At 32.7% G+C, this 18,431-nt stretch overlaps 1 protein-coding gene across 3 annotated transcripts in view; it reads left to right on the top strand.

The window, feature by feature from the left end:
• Positions 1-11,286, top strand: part of DNAJB4 (DnaJ heat shock protein family (Hsp40) member B4) — a 36,097-nt gene extending 24,811 nt beyond the window's left edge. For 2 of the 3 annotated variants that reach the window (XM_019743354.2, XM_074334992.1), the window contains exons 2-3: positions 7,636-8,204; positions 10,097-11,286. In XM_019743354.2, the coding sequence (XP_019598913.2) occupies positions 7,770-8,204; positions 10,097-10,330 (669 nt within the window). In that variant the 5' untranslated portion in view covers positions 7,636-7,769 and the 3' untranslated portion in view covers positions 10,331-11,286. Of the gene's footprint in view, positions 1-737; positions 1,438-7,635; positions 8,205-10,096 lie in introns of those variants that run through there. The other variant, XM_019743353.2, reaches the window with a different exon arrangement.
• Positions 11,287-18,431: the final 7,145 nt, after the last annotated feature.

The following is an 18,431-nucleotide window of genomic DNA, read 5'->3' on the forward strand; positions in this document are numbered from 1 at the left end:
AGGATAAAAAGGATTAGAAGGAAATACACTAATATTTATCAAGGTATAAATAGAGATTTTTATTTTATTTTTGCTGTTTTCTAAACTCTTTGACAATGATTTATATTTCTAATTAGGAAAAATGTGTTTTTAAAAGAAAAAAAATATTTCTCATATTACTGCCCCATGAATAGCATATCCAGATTTTAAGGTGATCCAGTTAAGGTCTTGTAAGAAACATGAGTATTTACTGTCCGTAACCTGATACTTTGCTCCTATCTTTCCTGCCACACAACAGTTCTTTAAATAGTGACCATAGGAATGGGGGTGTCTCATTCTGTTTTAGTTGAAGTAACTAAGATCAGATCTGACGATTTCACAAATATTAGTTTGCCATGACTATTAACTCTTGAATACTACAAAAACCTAGTTAAAATCATTAGCTAAAATCATATTTAAGTCCTTTTTTAAAAGATTGCTTTTGAAGTTTATGGTATAGCCTTTTTACAATGTGAAATTGGTATATTGACTTCCTGGTATATTTAATTGATAGACCCCAGGAATTTTTTTTTAATGACACAAATTATTTGAAAATTTTAATTTAAACCATATTTTAGTATTATATGTCTTACATTTCAATAACTGGAAATTGAAATGAAAATACCTAAAATAAGTTCAAGGGTACTTTTATTTGTATAATAACTTGAACTGATTTGAACATAGGCTGCTTAATGGCTATAATTATTTCTGTTGCTTTTTCACCTAGAATGGATTAAAAAAAAAAAAGTGTAGTTATGACATTCTATGCTGAAATAATTGGTTTCTCAACCTACTTGGCTTCTTAAAAAGGAAATAAAAATGGTAGAGCCAAAAGGAGAATGAATAGTTAATCATGGAGGAGGAGAAAACCTAGCTCAGTACTTTGACTAGAAGCAGCTGGGGAAGTGACGTCCTGTAGCATTTGCTGTTCTAGAAAGTACAGAGACACGTAGTGAAAATGGGAGGATCTAGAAGGAGGCCGTCTCCTGTGTAGTGTATATTTATCTGTAAGTGAGCTGTTGGGGAAGGAATTAAATACGGAGACGCTGTCTGCTTGCTGCCTTACGACAGCGAAGCTGAATTGCTGATTTGCTTTAACTTTTAAATTACCTAGCTCGGTTTATTTTTTAGAGTGTGTGTACTGCTAAGACTGGGGACGCTGTTTTCTTTCACAAAGGGAAATCTAAGTTCATTTCAAGGCATTCGAAATGGGGAAAGACTATTATTGCATTTTGGGAATTGAAAAAGGAGCTTCAGATGAAGATATTAAAAAGGCTTACCGAAAACAAGCCCTCAAATTTCATCCGGATAAGAACAAATCTCCTCAAGCAGAGGAAAAATTTAAAGAGATCGCAGAAGCTTATGAAGTATTGAGTGATCCTAAAAAGAGAGAAATATATGATCAGTTTGGAGAGGAAGGTAAGTATTCTATGAATATCTTTCTGTCTCTCCAACTGTGTCTCTTTTTTCCTTTCTCCCTCAGCCTTCAGGTCATTATTAAATTCTCAGACGTATTAATAAAAGTAGAAAGATAAATAATGGATAAAAGCAACATTTCATTTCTGATCATATGAATATTTCATAGCTGTGAATGAAATGGACTTCTTCGCCTTTTATTTAGACTTTGGCATTTTCTAATATCCATATTCTACCTTTAGATTTATAATGTTAACATTGTATATTTGAAAAGAAACCTTAAATTCTCATACACATTAATGAAGTGTGTCAAAAGTCTTATGCAACCTGTTTTATTTTTTGATGAATTTTCTACCCGAAACAATAAGAATACTTCGGTCACTTAAAATCTTAAGATTGGCAGCTTAGATTCTGGGTAGTTTATATTTTATTCACAAAATCAAAAGAAGTTTTTTGCCTTTGAATAGCAAAGCTAGTTTAGATTGAACAAGACAGAGTCGTCTCACTGAGAAGCAGAAGGCCCAGGCATTTAGCTCTCTAGTTGTTTTTGGCATTCCGCCTGGAGAGGAAAGAATTTTCCTGATGTCATAAAATACCAGAACAAGTTTTTAGCTTAATTGTAAACAGTAATTGTGTGCCAAGAAAACGAGATCTCAGAAATACAGTTTTTGACCTAAAATGGACACCTAGTTAGCACAATTATTGATGTAGGTAACATTATTTCTTCTGAAATTTTACTATCTAGGTATAGAGGAAAGCATGACAACTTCCCTTTCCTCTCCCCTGCCATACTTTTGTTTCTTGCATTGTGAGATCAGAAACTAGTTGAATCCAGTAAATAGGATATTTTAAGATCAATCATCCTTTTATCATTCTGGATTTTAAATTAAGTTTGTCCATCTCCATATAAGTGTAGCTTATAGAGTATATTTTAAATTGCTAGTTAACAACAACAAAAAATACTTTAATTCCTACAGGTTCAATTTTTAATATCAGGACTAAGTTATTTTATTATTTTCTCCCCAAATGTTCTCTTTTAAATCACTATAGTTATGAAAACTTTTTTATTTCTTTGCTTCCTTTATTGCATTTAATGTTAAAATTTTCTAATTAGAAATAGATCCTAAAATAAAAACAGTGAGTGCTCATTTTGAGTTAAAAAATTAAATTTACATAAATGGTGATTATGTGTTAAGGGTTTTTTCTTTTTCTTTTTTTTTTTTTTTTTTGAGTTGCCAAAAATTGCAGTTTTTGCTGATGGCTTTGTTCTGATGGGGACCTGCAGTGTCAGGTTCTTATAAAGTAAATACTGAAAAAGGCAAATACTGAGCAGTTCAATCCTGCTTGCTCCTATGGCCATACTACTCAAAATACTATGATTTGGTTCATCTCAAAAGCTAAGCAGGATTCTCAGATACTAACAGTATAGTACTCTTTCTGAAGAACTTATTTTATAATTTAGTAAAGCAATCCACAAATACAAATTCCCATGGAAAAGCAGATACTCACTGCTTTAATCTACATCTCACTGATAGCTCCAGTTCATATGACTAAGCCATAGGATTCAAGTGTTTACTGAGGATATTTGTCTTCAGAATTTTCAAGTCACCAAATGATATATTTTTCTTGGTTTAACATTACCTTTTAATAGTGTTTTTCTTGAGTAATGTTCCTCCAGTTTGATTTTTACTGGTTATCAGTGAGTGATTTAAAAAAAAAAAATCTAAAGCAGGATCATCTATGTACCCTGAATCGCTTTTTGTTCTTGACTCAGATAATTTATATAAGCAATAGAGGTAGTAGTGAGGGGAGAATACTTTCTTTACGTTTTTAAATATGTTATTTAGAAATATCATTCTCTAGTCATGTTACTTGAAAATACAGTTAAATAAAAGTTACTGTATTTGATTCTTTTTTAGAAATTAGTCTTCCTTTACAGAAAAGCATTATATTTATTTGCCCTTTATTCAGAATGTCTCATTAATTCTTCTTTTTAAAAAAATCCCCTTTAGGTGTACTGTGAAAATATGGGAGAGTATTTTTTCTATTTGCCTTTCATGGATTTGTTTGTGCCTGCAGACCTGGTTCCATTGCCCTATGGGTTTCTCTAGCAGTACAAAGCACTGAATTTTATGATTGGAGTTATTACTAATTTACCTGATATACTTTTTTTTTTTTTTCAATTATTACACTCTGTTTGAAGGCCTGGGACAGTGGGAAAAAGAAATCATGAACTGAGAAGTATATGAGTTCAACATACTGTATTCTATATTTAGGAACTAAAGAGAACCAGTGATCCAGTTTATTCATGTTTAGAAAATCTCCAACATCCACAATTTTAAATGCTGTGTTTTTAAAAAGTTGCATGAAAATGCAGCTTTTAAATGATGTTTTAAATTTACTGTATGACCCAAGTTCCACTCCTAGGAATCTATAAAAGATAAATGAAAATACAGGTCCACACAAAGACATGTATGTGAATTTCATAGCACTATTATTTGTAATGGTCCCAAACTGGAGACAGTCTGAAAGTACCACCATTTGGTGAATGGATAACCAAAATGTGGTGTGTACACACACACATACACACACGCACACACAGTGGAATACTACTTAGCAATTAAAAGGATTGATTTAATGAAACATGCTACATCATGGATGAACTTCAAAAACTGCTAAATGAAAGTCAGATGTAAAAGACTACATATTATATGATGCCATTCATATTAGATGCATGGAAAAGACAAATTTGTAAAGAAAGAAAGCAGAGCAGTGGTTGCCTAGGGCTAGAGGTAGGAACAGGGATTAGCTACAAATAGAAACTAGAGAACTCTTTGTGTTGATGGAAATGTTCTGTAACTGGATTGTCGTGATGGTCACACAACTCTACAACTTTCCTAAAATCATTGAATTGAATATTTTCAATGGGTTAATTTTATGGTATGTAATAATGCTATTTTACAAAACAGAAACTTTCTCCCTAGTTGACTCACTTAGAAACAAAAAACAGAACTATAGAAGTTTAAAATTAGATTTTGAACCAGTCTCCCCAAAATGTTTTAGGTTTAGTTCTTGAATTGTGCAATGGATGTCAACACAGTTTGTTTTAAAAGACCTTAAAAAATTCTTTTTCAATAACACATCTTAAAGTAGTCCAGTTCTCTAACATTTCTTTATGTCTTCTTTTTCTGTTTATTGTTTATAATGTAATGACTAAATACTGAAAGGTAGTATTTATATGATGAGACTTTTATTTAATATATTAATCTCTATACTAATTTGCTGTTTCAGTTCTTTATTTTTTAATCAACTGGATCTCTTTATTTACTATGTATTGCTAATAATAAGTATATTAGATTTTTGTGACTCACAACTGTTTAAAGGATCTTATTATGCTGGTAACTCTTAAGTCTTGTTATAAATCTGGATTTTTACATATTGGATCTCTTTAAACAAGAGTTGTTAGGTCTTACAATTTTTTCGTTGAAATCCTAATTCTTCTCCAATGCTGTTTCTTTTGATAAGCTTTTAGTCAACTAACTAGTGGAAATCATTGTTATGGATAGTATCCCAAATACATGTTTGTTTTTGGATTGTAAATTTGTTGGTTGTTTTTTAAATAATAGCAGTCTTTTTTTTTTTTAATTGGGGAACAGTGTTTTTTCCAGCACCCATCAGCTCCAAGTCAAGTCATTGTCTTTCAATCTGGTTGTGGAGAGTGCAGCTCAGCTCCAAGTCCAGTTGCCTGTATTCAATTTTAGTTGCAGGGGGTGCAGCCCACCATCCCATGCGGGAATTGAACCGGCAACCCTGTTGTTAAGAGCTCACGCTTTAACCAACTGAGCCATCCAGCTACCCCTAACTAATAGCAGTCTTAATAAAGCTTAGACAAATGTTGATTCTAGAGTATATTCCTTGATCACAAAGTGATGATGGCGTCTAAGGAAACATTTTGGATGGCAGAGGGAATCCAGTTGAATTAAAATTTTCCATGAGAAGTTGAAATGTATGTAATAAAAGAGTTGACCGGCACGGCAAGTGCTAGGCAGTGATACTTGCGTAATAATTCATATTACATTGAATTTTGGTAGGATTTCTCAGTCATTAAAGAAGTCTTATCCTTTATCTGAGCAATGTAGTTGACTAGTGTCAAGGAAGACTTCACAGAGTTCCATTGGAGGCTTTTTGTCAGCTTTGATAAATGTCACTTTACATACTGTGAATCTTCTCAGGCACTCTGTAATCCTGATTGAGTTACCATTTTTTGGCAGAAGAGAAAAAAGGTTTTAGGGAAAAGCCAAACCCATGAAGTAATAACTTAAAATACTATTCTTTTTATGAATCCATTATGGATTCAAACATTTAGGTTTTGTCTTGTGAAGGGTTAGATTGGATAGGCTAATCTACTCAACTTACTTTATTAACTGTTAAATTATTACTGTGTTTGTGGAATAAAAGATGAAATGATTGAAATAATTTAATGGTTTAGTCACGTTGGTCATGACTTAGAGTTATATACATAGCCTATTATTTTTTAAACAATTTGTCACTAGCTTTTCTTTTTTTTTTAACATTTGGAGTTATAACTATACCACTACAATTTAATTAAAAGATGTTTTGGATGAGCTGCATGTTAAAAGTTCTTGTCCTGCTTGAATTTGTTATTCTGTTTCTACGAGGAATATCCCTAACTGCTATTTGGATGTATCATTCAATACATATATTGACAATTTTCAGATTATTAGATTTCTCTTGGTTTCTCCAGATTTCTATTCATCAATGAAAGTCAAAGTTTAAACATCAGCTGAGACTGTTGGGTGAAGTGGAGTACATGTATATGTTTTGATGGAAGTAGCCAAATAGAATAAGACATGCAAAACTAAGTCTCTTTGAAAGCAGGCTGAATGATTACAGTAGATTTTTTTTTTTTATTAAATCTCTCATATGTGTATGTGTGATTATATTTTATGTTGCTTTTGCTTCTGCATCTTCTCTATCCTGACACTGAAGACACCTTTTAAAGTTTCCATTTAGGAGACTTTAAGAATTAATTCATTCCCTTTATTCAGTAAACATGAGGGCCTATCATTTTTCAGTCCTGTGTGCATGTGCAATGCAGAAATGAATAAAATGTATTTCCTGTCCTCAAATTACTCACTGTTTGAACATATTAGGATCTCTTAGTTTGATCTCTTAAATTTTTCAGTTTTACAATTTTTAAATTCTGTTCCTGTTTGTTTCTTTTGTCAGCAATGCCCATAAGGCTCATTTGAGAACGTTTGTTGATACTGTAATGATATTAAATTCTTGTCAGTATTGGTTCCTTAAAAGATCACTATACTATTGTTTTGTGGGTTTTAGTGGTGTCTTTTTTTGGTACGTAGTAGAAAATGATGCTTCAAATACATAATCTCTTGTGAGCTACCTATTAATTGAGCCTTAGAGAACAGGGTTAGAGTCACTAACTTGTGTTTGAAACAAATTGTCTACAATAGGCAGACAACTGGTCCAAAGGCCTTACACATTATGAGGGTTTACAGCTCTTAATTTCAGTCTCTTTTTACATGCTGTTGAAATTAATGCTATCATATGGTATGCCTAGATAAACAATTTTGTTATCTGGGATAGTGATAACAATATTAGTGTCTAAAAAAACATTTTTCATAGTATTAGGATTTTTCAGCCACAGAAAGAGTTCTGTTCTAATTCTTAAACAGTAAAAGATGATCTGAAATAAAATTTGTTGGTATGACTATGTTATTTTATATTGTTGATTGTTTTTGGTCATTGATGATAATGGTACTTAAAGATTTAGGTTATGCATTTTGTATTGATTTCTCAAGGCCTTTCAATTGACATCTTTTAAAAACAAATTTATGTACTTCAGGTTTTCCAACCAGTAGATTATGAGATAAGAGGTTCCTAATTTTTATTTTCTTATTTACCTGTGAAACAGAGATTCAGGAATAAATTATCATCAAAAATGGGGATTTGGAGGAAGAATTTGAAGCTCAAATTTTAATTTAGGCTGGAATGATCAGAAGTTACGTAGCTGTTCTGTATTTAGTTAAAATAGCACTTCTGGCCAATATTAATGATTACATCCTAAGTTAGTCACAGTTTATTAGTAATACAATTTTTGAAAGTTTAACTTTGAAGAGTTGCAAGCTTTATTCTAATCCTGTTTGTCTCTTCATTTAGGGTTGAAAGGAGGAGCAGGAGGTACTGATGGACAAGGAGGTACCTTTCGGTACACCTTTCATGGCGATCCTCATGCCACTTTTGCAGCATTTTTTGGAGGCTCTAACCCCTTTGAAATTTTCTTTGGAAGACGGATGGCTGGTGGTAGAGATTCTGAAGAAATGGAAGTAGATGGAGATCCTTTTAGTGCCTTTGGATTCAGCATGAATGGATATCCAAGAGACAGGAATTCTGTGGGGCCGTCCCGCCTCAAACAAGATCCTCCAGTTATTCATGAATTGAGAGTATCACTTGAAGAAATATATAGTGGTTGTACCAAGCGGATGAAGATTTCTCGAAAAAGGTTAAACCCTGATGGAAGGAGTTACAGATCTGAGGACAAAATTCTCACCATTGAGATTAAAAAAGGATGGAAAGAAGGCACCAAAATTACTTTTCCAAGGGAAGGAGATGAAACACCAACTAGTATTCCAGCAGACATCGTTTTTATCATTAAAGATAAAGATCACCCCAAATTTAAAAGAGACGGATCAAATATAATTTATACTGCTAAAATTAGTTTACGAGAGGTAAGTTAGGAAGACCTAGATTCTGAAACGAAACAATCATGAATTTGATCTAGGGAATTTAAATAATAGCTAACATTTATTTAATGTTTGCTACACTTTATTTTTTAAATTCTCCTAGGTACCCCCTGAGCTGGTACTCTTATACCTCTTTTATGGAAAAGATTGTATTTTCTAAGTTTAGTTACCTATACTGACAACTTCATTGCCAATTTTAAGTGCTAACTGGATTATATACTATGAGGCCTAAGGTTTCCAGGAGGGAATTCCCGCCCATTCTCAGGAATTTTTTTCGCTTTCCGGTTCCCGAATCCCGAGATATAAACTGTTTTCTGTTCTCCACAATGAATCGTTTCCACAAAGTGACGGCTGATACTACCAACCACCTGGGTTCAAGGAGCCGATTTTCCTGATTTCCCAACCAACTTTTCTTGGGATACTGGAAAGGGAAAGCGAAAAAAATTCCTGAGAACAGGTGGGAATTCCCACCTGGAAACCCTAATGAGGCCTAATACTGGGTTAACTCTACTCTGTTTTTACAAGTATGGTTTGAGATCTGCATTGTAATCTCATTACCATATTTCATGTATAAGATTTTTTTCCAAAGTTGTTAATTTGTAATAATAATTATATAACAAAAAGGTATTAAAAGACAAAATAATTTATAAGCATACTAGCTTAATACATGAGTTCTTATTTGTTGTATTTCTAGGTACTATTTCTCAAATGGGACCATAAGCTTGCAAATATGGCCATGTCAGTTCCCTCCTTAAAAATCCTTAAGTTATTCCACATAGTGAAGTCCAAACCCTTTAGCTTAAAATAAAGGATCATTTTTAATCTGATTTCTACCCATAAATGTATATTCATTTCCCTAAGTTTGCTCTATTCTCATCTTGTATATGTCTGTGTCATTGTCTGAGCTCTACTCTGTGGAACACTATTGTTCCTCAATCTTCTCAATACTAGCTACTACTGGTCCAATGCTTAACTCAAGCATTCTATACTCCCAGAAGCTAAGGGGGTAAGATAGGTGCAAAGACTTCTGCACATAGCCATGCGCCAACATTGTACTGTATTATAATTACTACCGTGTTTCCCCAAAAGACCTAGCCGGACAATCAGCTCTAATGCATCTTTTGGAACAAAAATATTATTTCTAATTATATATTTAATTATATAATAAATATTATTAATTATAGTAATAAGACCAGGTCTTATATTACATAAGATCCAGTATTATATTATATTATATTATATTATATTATATTATATTATATTATGTAATGTAAGACCTGGTCTTACAGTAAAATAAGACCAGGTCTTATATTAATTTTTGCTCCAAAATACGCAGTAGAGCTGATTGTCCGGCGAGGTCTTATTCTGGGGAAACATGGTAGCTTGCTTCTGTATTGCTTGTGCGTTTCTTGAGGTGGGGTCTGTATATGCTCAGCAGGAATGTGTGGCATATGGTAGGCACTCAGTAAACGTTGACTAGAACAATAAATGTATTCCTTGTCCTAACATTGTCCCTCCTACTTGTTCTTTCTAGTCTTGAATTTCTCTCTCTCCTCCCATTTCATCCCTGCATCTTGAATGTTGTTATATCAGCCTCAAACTATCCATTTCATGCCAGGGCAATGTGGAAGACATCCTTTACTTCTCTTTTCCTTTTCCTTCTCCGTCTCCTTTTCCTTCTCTTTTTTCTTTCCTTCTTTTGTAACATGCCTGATTATGCATGTCCCAAAGGGAATTTCTAATGGGGAAATAGTCTTATAATTACTGATCTTTTGGAAGTTAAAATTTTACCTTAGTGGTATCATCCTACACTTGGTAGTATTTTTGTTTAGAGTTTAAAATTTTGAAGTTTGTTAATTTTATTTTGTCCATTTTAGGCATTGTGTGGCTGCTCAGTTAATGTGCCAACAATGGATGGAAGAATCATACCTATGGCAGTAAATGATATTGTGAAACCTGGAATGAGAAGAAGAATTATTGGATATGGGCTGCCGTTTCCAAAAAATCCTGACCAACGTGGTGACCTTCTAATAGAATTTGAGGTGTCCTTCCCAGATTCTATATCCTCATCATCCAAAGAAGTACTTAGGAAACATCTTCCTGCCTCATAGAATAAAAAACTTTGTTATCAAATATTTTGATAAGGCACTGAAAATATAAAAAGACTGGCAATTTACTGATGTAGATGTGAATTCTGTATAAAGATGTGTAAATTATTTTGAGGGTTCATTAAATTGCATGAACAGAGACGGGTCAAATTAATAGGCAAAAGGGATTTTTATAGTTAGAGATGAAGAGAAAACCATTCACTCTGTTTTATTTCATTTCTCCCAAATCAGAAATTTTCAGTATTTAAAATTTGTTTTTGTGGAGTTAGTAGATATATTTCTAATAAAGTACTAGACTATCCAAGTACTTTATTTCTTATATCTTTACATTGTCAGTAACGGTAGGTTTTCATTTATAATGAAAATTTTAATTCTTAACTAAACTATACATGTGATATGTATTTCTAGAAAATAAAAACCTAAGTCATCTGAAAATGTGATTAACTAGATTTAAACCACCATCTGAAATGCTGCTATAGGGCTGGTACCAATGAAAGACTATCCTAATGCATATGTTTCACCATTTTGATTTTTAAAATATGCTGTAGCATTTCTTAATAACGTAGTTGTAATGTTCTTAAGGCAGACCTTTTCTTCATAAAAATGAAATTAATGGCAATTTATCTCCTGTGGAAATCCCAATTGCCTGAATTACTGATATTTTAGAAATAGGCTGTTTTTAAAATGCCATATGTAATTTTATGCAAGTTGACTATATATCTTGGACTTAATAAATTATATGCACATTTTATTGTCCACTAGTTTAAAATAGTTTGTTTAATAATAAATGTGTTTTTAGAGGAAATGTTGTTACTTGGAATTAATTTTCCAATTACACAGTCTTCTATAACTTACTCATAATATGCTGTATGTACCTTATGCAATTTCCCTAAAAAGAATAAACTACCACTGTGGTGTTAAACCAAAATATGGGGAAAATAAACACTAACTGCTGCTTATGAATGATGTTGCTACTACTTGTTATGAATATATATATATATATATATATACACATATATGTATATATATGTATGTATATGTATATATAGTACTTTTTCATATGCATAGATTGCATTTCTTAGGTGTTTTAATTTTTTAAATATATTTATGTTTAAAAATTGTTTTGTTTTCTGTTCTATAACTATAGGGAGAATGTTTTGAAACAGTGTATGGTTCAAAAATAATTTTCACGATAATATACAAGGTATACTGTATCCTATCAAATTCTATTTTAGCAAAATATGAAGTCTTCTTTTAGAAATTCAATAAATAGGTTGCAGTCAGCATATACAGATTTATTAAGATAAAATTCACATGCCTTAAATTTACCCTTTCAAAGTGTACAATTCAGTGGTTTTAGTATATTCACAGAGTTGTACAACCATTCTCGAATTCCAGAACATTTTCATCACCCCCAAAATAAATCCCATATCTATTATCATTCTCTCCCCATTCTTCTGCCCCTGACAGACACTAATCTACATCTGTCTCTATGGATTTATCAATTCTGGACATTTCATACAAATGAGAGCAAATGATATGTGGCTTTTTTTATTTGGCTTCTTTCACTTAGCATAATGTTTTTAAATTACATCCATGTTACTTTATATATCAGTACTTCATTCTTTTTTATGGCTGAGTAATGTTCCATTTTATGGATACATCACAATTTGTTTAACCATTCATTAGTTGATGGGCATTTATGTTATTTCCACTTTTCAGCTATTATGAATAATGCTGCTATGAACACTTTTGTACAAGTTTTTGTGTCCATACTTTTCAATGCTGTTGGGTATATACCTAAAATCGAATAGCTTGGAATAACCATGCACTTTACTTGCAAATGGAAAATACTTGAAAATGCCAGAGAATTCAGCTAACCATACTTATTATTCCATCTTAACTTACAAATGATTTATAACTTTGTTTGTCTGAATGACAGTTAAAACTCTTTAGGGAAATATGAACAACATGAAAATTTGCTCACAGATCTGAAGAGAGAGAGCTGAAAAGCAACAGAGTGGTGGGTATGGTTTCTACTTTAAACCCACTGTCATTTATTGAAATTTTCTTGATTAAGCATTTACTCCTAAATTAAAGGATTTATAGATGTACTATATGAATAATCTTTGGATTATAAAATACTTTTTTAAAGTATAGAATTATTCTAGTAGTAAAAAATTAATTTATATTGGTATATAAAAAGAGTATACCAATATCTTTCTTGTCTTAAAGGATACTGATAATGCCTTAGCATAAAGTAAGTGCCCAATTTTTATTTGTTGAATGGCAAATTAATGTTAGAGTTTTAGTTTTCTTATTTATTTAAATTATGAAAGTACTTTTGATTTTAAAATGTTCTCTTTAAATTCAACCAGGTTCTTGGATACCTGGAATAGTTTTGAAATACTGTAGATCCCAGTGAGCTAACTGATAAAGATGTTTACCTTTCTTGCCTACAAGAAAAACCACAAGTTGCTTGTGTTTTTTAGCTGGGATGTTTTTAGGCAAGATGAGGTGTCACCGACCCACCACTCTCTGTTGTGTTACATAAACTACTTCACACATTTAGTTCATTTGCCCTCCTGCTTCTGAAAGCATCTGAGTTTGTGACCCCTCCTTTAATTTTTAGCTCATCATTCCTGCCTATGATGAGCCTTTCTTGGGGACAGGAAATTGAAAATGCTTTTGCTTATTTTTCAGAAAGTATCATTTGACTAGTTATGATGGATAAAATAAAATTAATATATGTGATTGGACTCAGTAAATGGTGTAGAAGTGATTATCCTCATATTTCAAGGTCTATTTAGTTAATCTCACCGCATTAAGGGCAAGCATCATCCTTAATCTAATAACAATGTTTATCTAATAGTGTATAAAGTCGTGTACATGCACTGCCTATATATTTGGCTTTCATATAGAGACATTCCACCCTCTCTTTATCGAGAATTATAAAAAGAAAAAGTAAGTTGGTACTTTTAAATAATAGCTTAATCAATATTTATTTGAACAGATGTTTTATTGATTAAATAGTTCAACCTTTTTTCACATTTTTTTCTGTGATTATTTTTTAGTTCATAAAATTCATAAAACTGTCGGAGCTGGAAAAAATTTTAGAGATCACATTTTCTAGATGAAGAAGTAAAGCCAGAGAGGTTAAGTGACTTGCCTGTGGTTAAAGACCCATCTGATGAGGGAATTCTGTGACTTCTTGTTTCTTATTCTCACTCAGTTTTCATTTTCCCCCAGTCTGCTATGATGTCCCCTGTTGCTAAATTTCCAAGATAAGGTCAAATTTTGACATGCATTTGCCTATTTCTTTGTGTAGTCTGTGTGATTCAGCACATTTAAAATTTTTGAGTCATTTATCAACATGTGAATATAACTTTATAATTTGATGGTGCTAGTAGCTAGAAAACTTTTGAAGCATTAATTAGAAAGCCAGCTACTTTTTTTAAAAAGGGAAGCGATGGCCTAAAGTTAAAATGGATCCATCATTAATTTAAAGAAAAAAATGTTCTCCAATGTTATTTTCAAAATGCTGTAAGGCCACAACTGAGCTTTTAGATAAACTATAAATTAAGATTTTTTTTCAAGTGAAATTACTATCCAAAATACATGAAATATTGTAAAAAGAAAACGGAGAGTGTGATATGAAGAGGGACAGCAAAAAGAAAAACAGGAAGAAGAAAAGCATGCAGATTTTGAGAAAAATTGGTAATGGGTAATAAGCTCTACAACCATTTGCAAATACAGTAATCAAACAAAATTAATTGGTACATCTTCTCTGTAGCTTTTTGAATTTTGATTTATGTGAATGTAGTTCTTGAGCCATTCTTACAGATATAATTTTAAAAAGAGGAAAACGAGTTTGGATTAAGAAAAGGAGACTAAAGTGAAGGGCAGAAGAAAATGAGAAGCTTTGGATGCAGCTATAAACGTGAGACATAAAACCAGAGGCAAAGAACTCCATTCCTATTTCTGTTAAAGGGATGGCATTGAGATGAATATAAAAAATATGGACAGGGAGTACTATTGTGACATTATGTTGTAATGGGAAGCCTGTATTAGAGAAGAGCTTGAGAAATATTTAGTTATGTTTCTCTAATACAAATTACACAATATTTTTAATCTCAAGTATGTACTTCGCATCTCTATGATTGGGAATGGAGGGGTCCAAGAGATGGGATTAACTGAGAATCATGAGATCTGAAAAATATGAAACATTTGGAATGAGGTTAGATTAATTTTTTTCTTAATTGCCTTAATATTCCTATTATATGTCTAACAAAGCAAAAATAAATTTCTGAGTATCTTACCCAAGCTGTGAGAATGGGAGATCCTGAAAAGTTTCTAGTGAGCAAGGAATGGTAAATCATACAATATTTATTACTTGTTAAATATATAGACTATCATTCTCTTTATTTAATACAATCTTCATTTAAATGAACCTAAAAACCGACTTCTTAGGGTTCTGCCTAAAATATTTTTTCCCATAACAAATTCCTCCGCTAATCATTTTCCTACCACAATGCTTTCAGAAACATAACCCTCTCAGATGGGAAAATTATATTTTACTGTGGCTTTTATAAATCATATTCCCTTCCTTATTAAAACAACCTTGAAGATTGCACATCCAACTTCAGAGTAGTAATTACACAACAGAATAGTTACACATTGTATGCCTTTTATTCCAGAATATTTAATGCATAAATTTTGGAGGAAATGATTCCGATGTTAAAATTGGAACCCTGAACTGATAATGGGGCCTTAGTAGTATTTAAAAATTGGTTGCTGGCTTATATGGGTTTATTTTCATCAAGTTTGAAGAGGATAACATTGTGGCATTAATTCTAGGTGTTCAAAGCTGGTTTAGTATTTGTAATTTCTCCAGTGCAGCATTGTTCTCAGTCACCTCCTTTGCTCCATTACTGGCAAATATATTTCTATGTTATAGTCACAACAAATACACATATTGTTTTATACAATGGCTTTTTAAATCAAGAGAAAGGAGAAGCATTATGCATACACCGTCTTTTATAAATACATAATTACCTTTATCAGTGCTCTTCGTTCAGATGGATTTGAGTTAATGTCTGGGCCACTTGTTTTCAGCCTTTAGAACTTCTGTTAGTATTTCTTATAAGGTGAGTATACTATCAACAAATTGTTTTTGTTTATCTGAAAATATCTTTATTTTGTCTTCACTTTTGAAAGATAGCTTTGCTGGAATAAAGGATTCTTGGTTGGCAGATTTTTTTCTGTGAGCACTTTGAATGTGTTGTCCCATGGTCAGGCCTCACTTATTTCTGGTTATAAGTCAGCCGATCTTATTGAGGTTCCTTTCTAAGTGATGAGTCATATTACTCTTGCTGCTTTCAAGATTTTCTTCCTGTCTTTGGCTTTCAGCATTTTCACTCTGATGTCTGTGGATCTCTATACGTATCCTATATGGCATTTGTTGAGCTTTGTGGATATATAGATTAATGTTTTTCAGTAAATTTGGAAAGTTTCCAGCCATTATTTCTCCAAATATTTTTTTCTGCTTCTTTCTTTCCTGTCTTTCTGGTACTCTCCTCTCCTTCTAGTACTCCAGTTTTACATATATTGATGTGCTTAATGGTGCCCCACGTTTCTCTGGGGCTTTGTTCATTTTTCTTTTTCCCCCCCTCTCTATTCTTGGGATTGCATAATCTTTGTAAATTTATCTTCAATTTTCCTAATTCTTTCCGCCAGTTCAAATCTACTGTTGAGTCCCTCTAGTGGATTTATCACTTCAGTTATAGTCCTTTCAGCTCCAGAATTCCCAGTTAGTATTCTTAAAAATAATTTCCTTTTACTGATATTCTCTATTTGATGAGACATTATCATCATATCTTCTCTTAGTTTATCATGGTTTCCTTTTGTCTTTCAAATGTATTTATAATGGCTACTTTGAAGTTTTTGCCTGTAAAATCCAACATCTAGTTGCTTCACAAGCAGTCTCTTTTGCTTTTTTTTTTTTTTTTATGTATGGATCATACTTTTCATTTCTTTGTTTGCATGTCTTATAATTTTTGGGGGGGAAGGTTGGGGGTTATTAGGCATTTAGATAATAGCAGCTCTGGCTACTGGTCCCCACCTTCTTTTAGGACTTGTTGTTATTTACTTCCTTAGTTACTAGCTAAAGTATTTCAGTGAAGTCTATTTCCCCCTGTATAATGTGAAGCCCCTGATGATGCTCTTCAGAGGATGCAGTTGGGTATGCTTACAGCGACCCTGCAATGACAGTGGTTTTGGCAAGGCTCTCTTTGAGTGTCTCTTTCTGTTAAGCTACACTAATTATTAACCTATATCCTCTTGTTTTCAACAATGCCCTTGGGCCATAAATTACAAACGTCAAATCAAATTAGGTCCTTTGAGTGGTGGAGAGTTCTGACATTTTTAGATTTGTTCTGACCCCAGCAGGGCTCTTCCCATATGTCTCTTTCCTCTTATCTCTCTGGCAAACTAGTGCTGGGGGTGGGGGGTGGGTAGGGGCAATGTTCCTCTTCTTTCTGAGTGACACCCCTGCTTTAGGAGCTGAGTGTTGGGTGAGTGGGAGGACAATTTGAGAGTATTCCCAGGTCTCCTCAGCTTGTCTCTCAGAACATAGAATCCCTTCCCCATGAACCAATTATAAGGGCACTGAGGGCGCCAGTATTCTCAGTAGTGTTTTGCCCAAGGTAGATCCACCCCAATAGAGGGCGCTGGAAGAAGGAATCCCAAAGTGTCCTTCACAGTCACCTACTAGAACAGCCTCAGCCACAGTTAACTGGGGTAGGATGAGAAATGGTGAGCCTCTGTCCTTCCCAGGAAGATAACCCTCTGAGTGGATTATATAATAGCTCCACAGTTTGACAAACACGGCTAGGTATTCTCATAAAGATAGTGATTGACAAAATCGAAAACTTCACTCTCAGTTCGTCTAAATTCACTTTCAAACTATTGACTGGAAGGTTTTAACTCATTATTTGATTATTGGAACAGCAGTAGATACAGCTCTTTCCTGGTCATGAGACAAATTTTAATAATAAAAGGCCATTACTATTTCAATTAATTTATAGATGGAGTTCATTCCTCTCACTCCCCCAGGACTTAAGATATTTGTACATAAGAACATAAATTTATATTAAATGTACATGTTAAAGGCTCATATCAGTTGTGACAATAACATTCGGATTTCTTTCAAATTCCGTTTATATTATTTTAGCAAAGGAATTAGTTGGTAACATTTTAAAAATTAAATTTACAAACCAAAGACTTTATGATGATCTTACATAAAGAGATGGGAGTTATAGTAAGAAACATAGAAATGTCTTAAATTTCTCATTAGATTTGTTTAGATTAGTGCAGAATGTATTTGAACGAGCTTAATTCTGATGTGTTACTATGCCGTAATTGCAAGAAACATAACTTTTAAATGAAGCACATTCTTTAAAAATGTTTTAAATTTACTGTTTAAAAATTTAATTCTGCTTGCCAGTGTCATAACCATTCCTCTCAGGATTATATATGATGAGACAAAGTACCATCAGAAGTGTCTGACTGAAGTCTATTTTCACATTATTTCTTAATTTTATTGTCATCATTAGTGACCACAAAAACAACGCAGGGAAAGGTATGTTTCCCAAGTTGTTATATTCAGTGGTTTTTATTTGTAAGCATTAAATATAATCTTGATGTTTTAGGAGACTGTACATAGTATGTATATGTAATCTGTCAGAATTCATAGACCTTTGGGTAAGTGTCCTCTTTATTAGTGTTATTTCAGTCCAAGGTATGCTTCTGGGATATAATTAAATGGGCCACATACATATATCGCTAAGGCAGCAGCCAGTAAATTATCTAATAACTGTTCTTCTAAAAAATTAGAAATTATTAGAAAATTAATTTGCATTAAGTGGTGTGTGCATATACAATTTCCAAAGTCATAAAAATATATTTTCAGAAAAACGAAAGTTTATTCTTTTTTCTAGAAAAAAAATCAGAGTACTAGTTGACTAAATGTATTGGGACGATATTAGCCCTATTGGGTAAATCATCACACAGTGTGTTAGAATTCTCCAGAGAAACAGAACCAATA

This window comes from Rhinolophus sinicus, linkage group LG06 (genome assembly GCF_036562045.2).
Source record: "Rhinolophus sinicus isolate RSC01 linkage group LG06, ASM3656204v1, whole genome shotgun sequence".
NCBI classification, from domain to species: domain Eukaryota; kingdom Metazoa; phylum Chordata; class Mammalia; order Chiroptera; family Rhinolophidae; genus Rhinolophus; species Rhinolophus sinicus.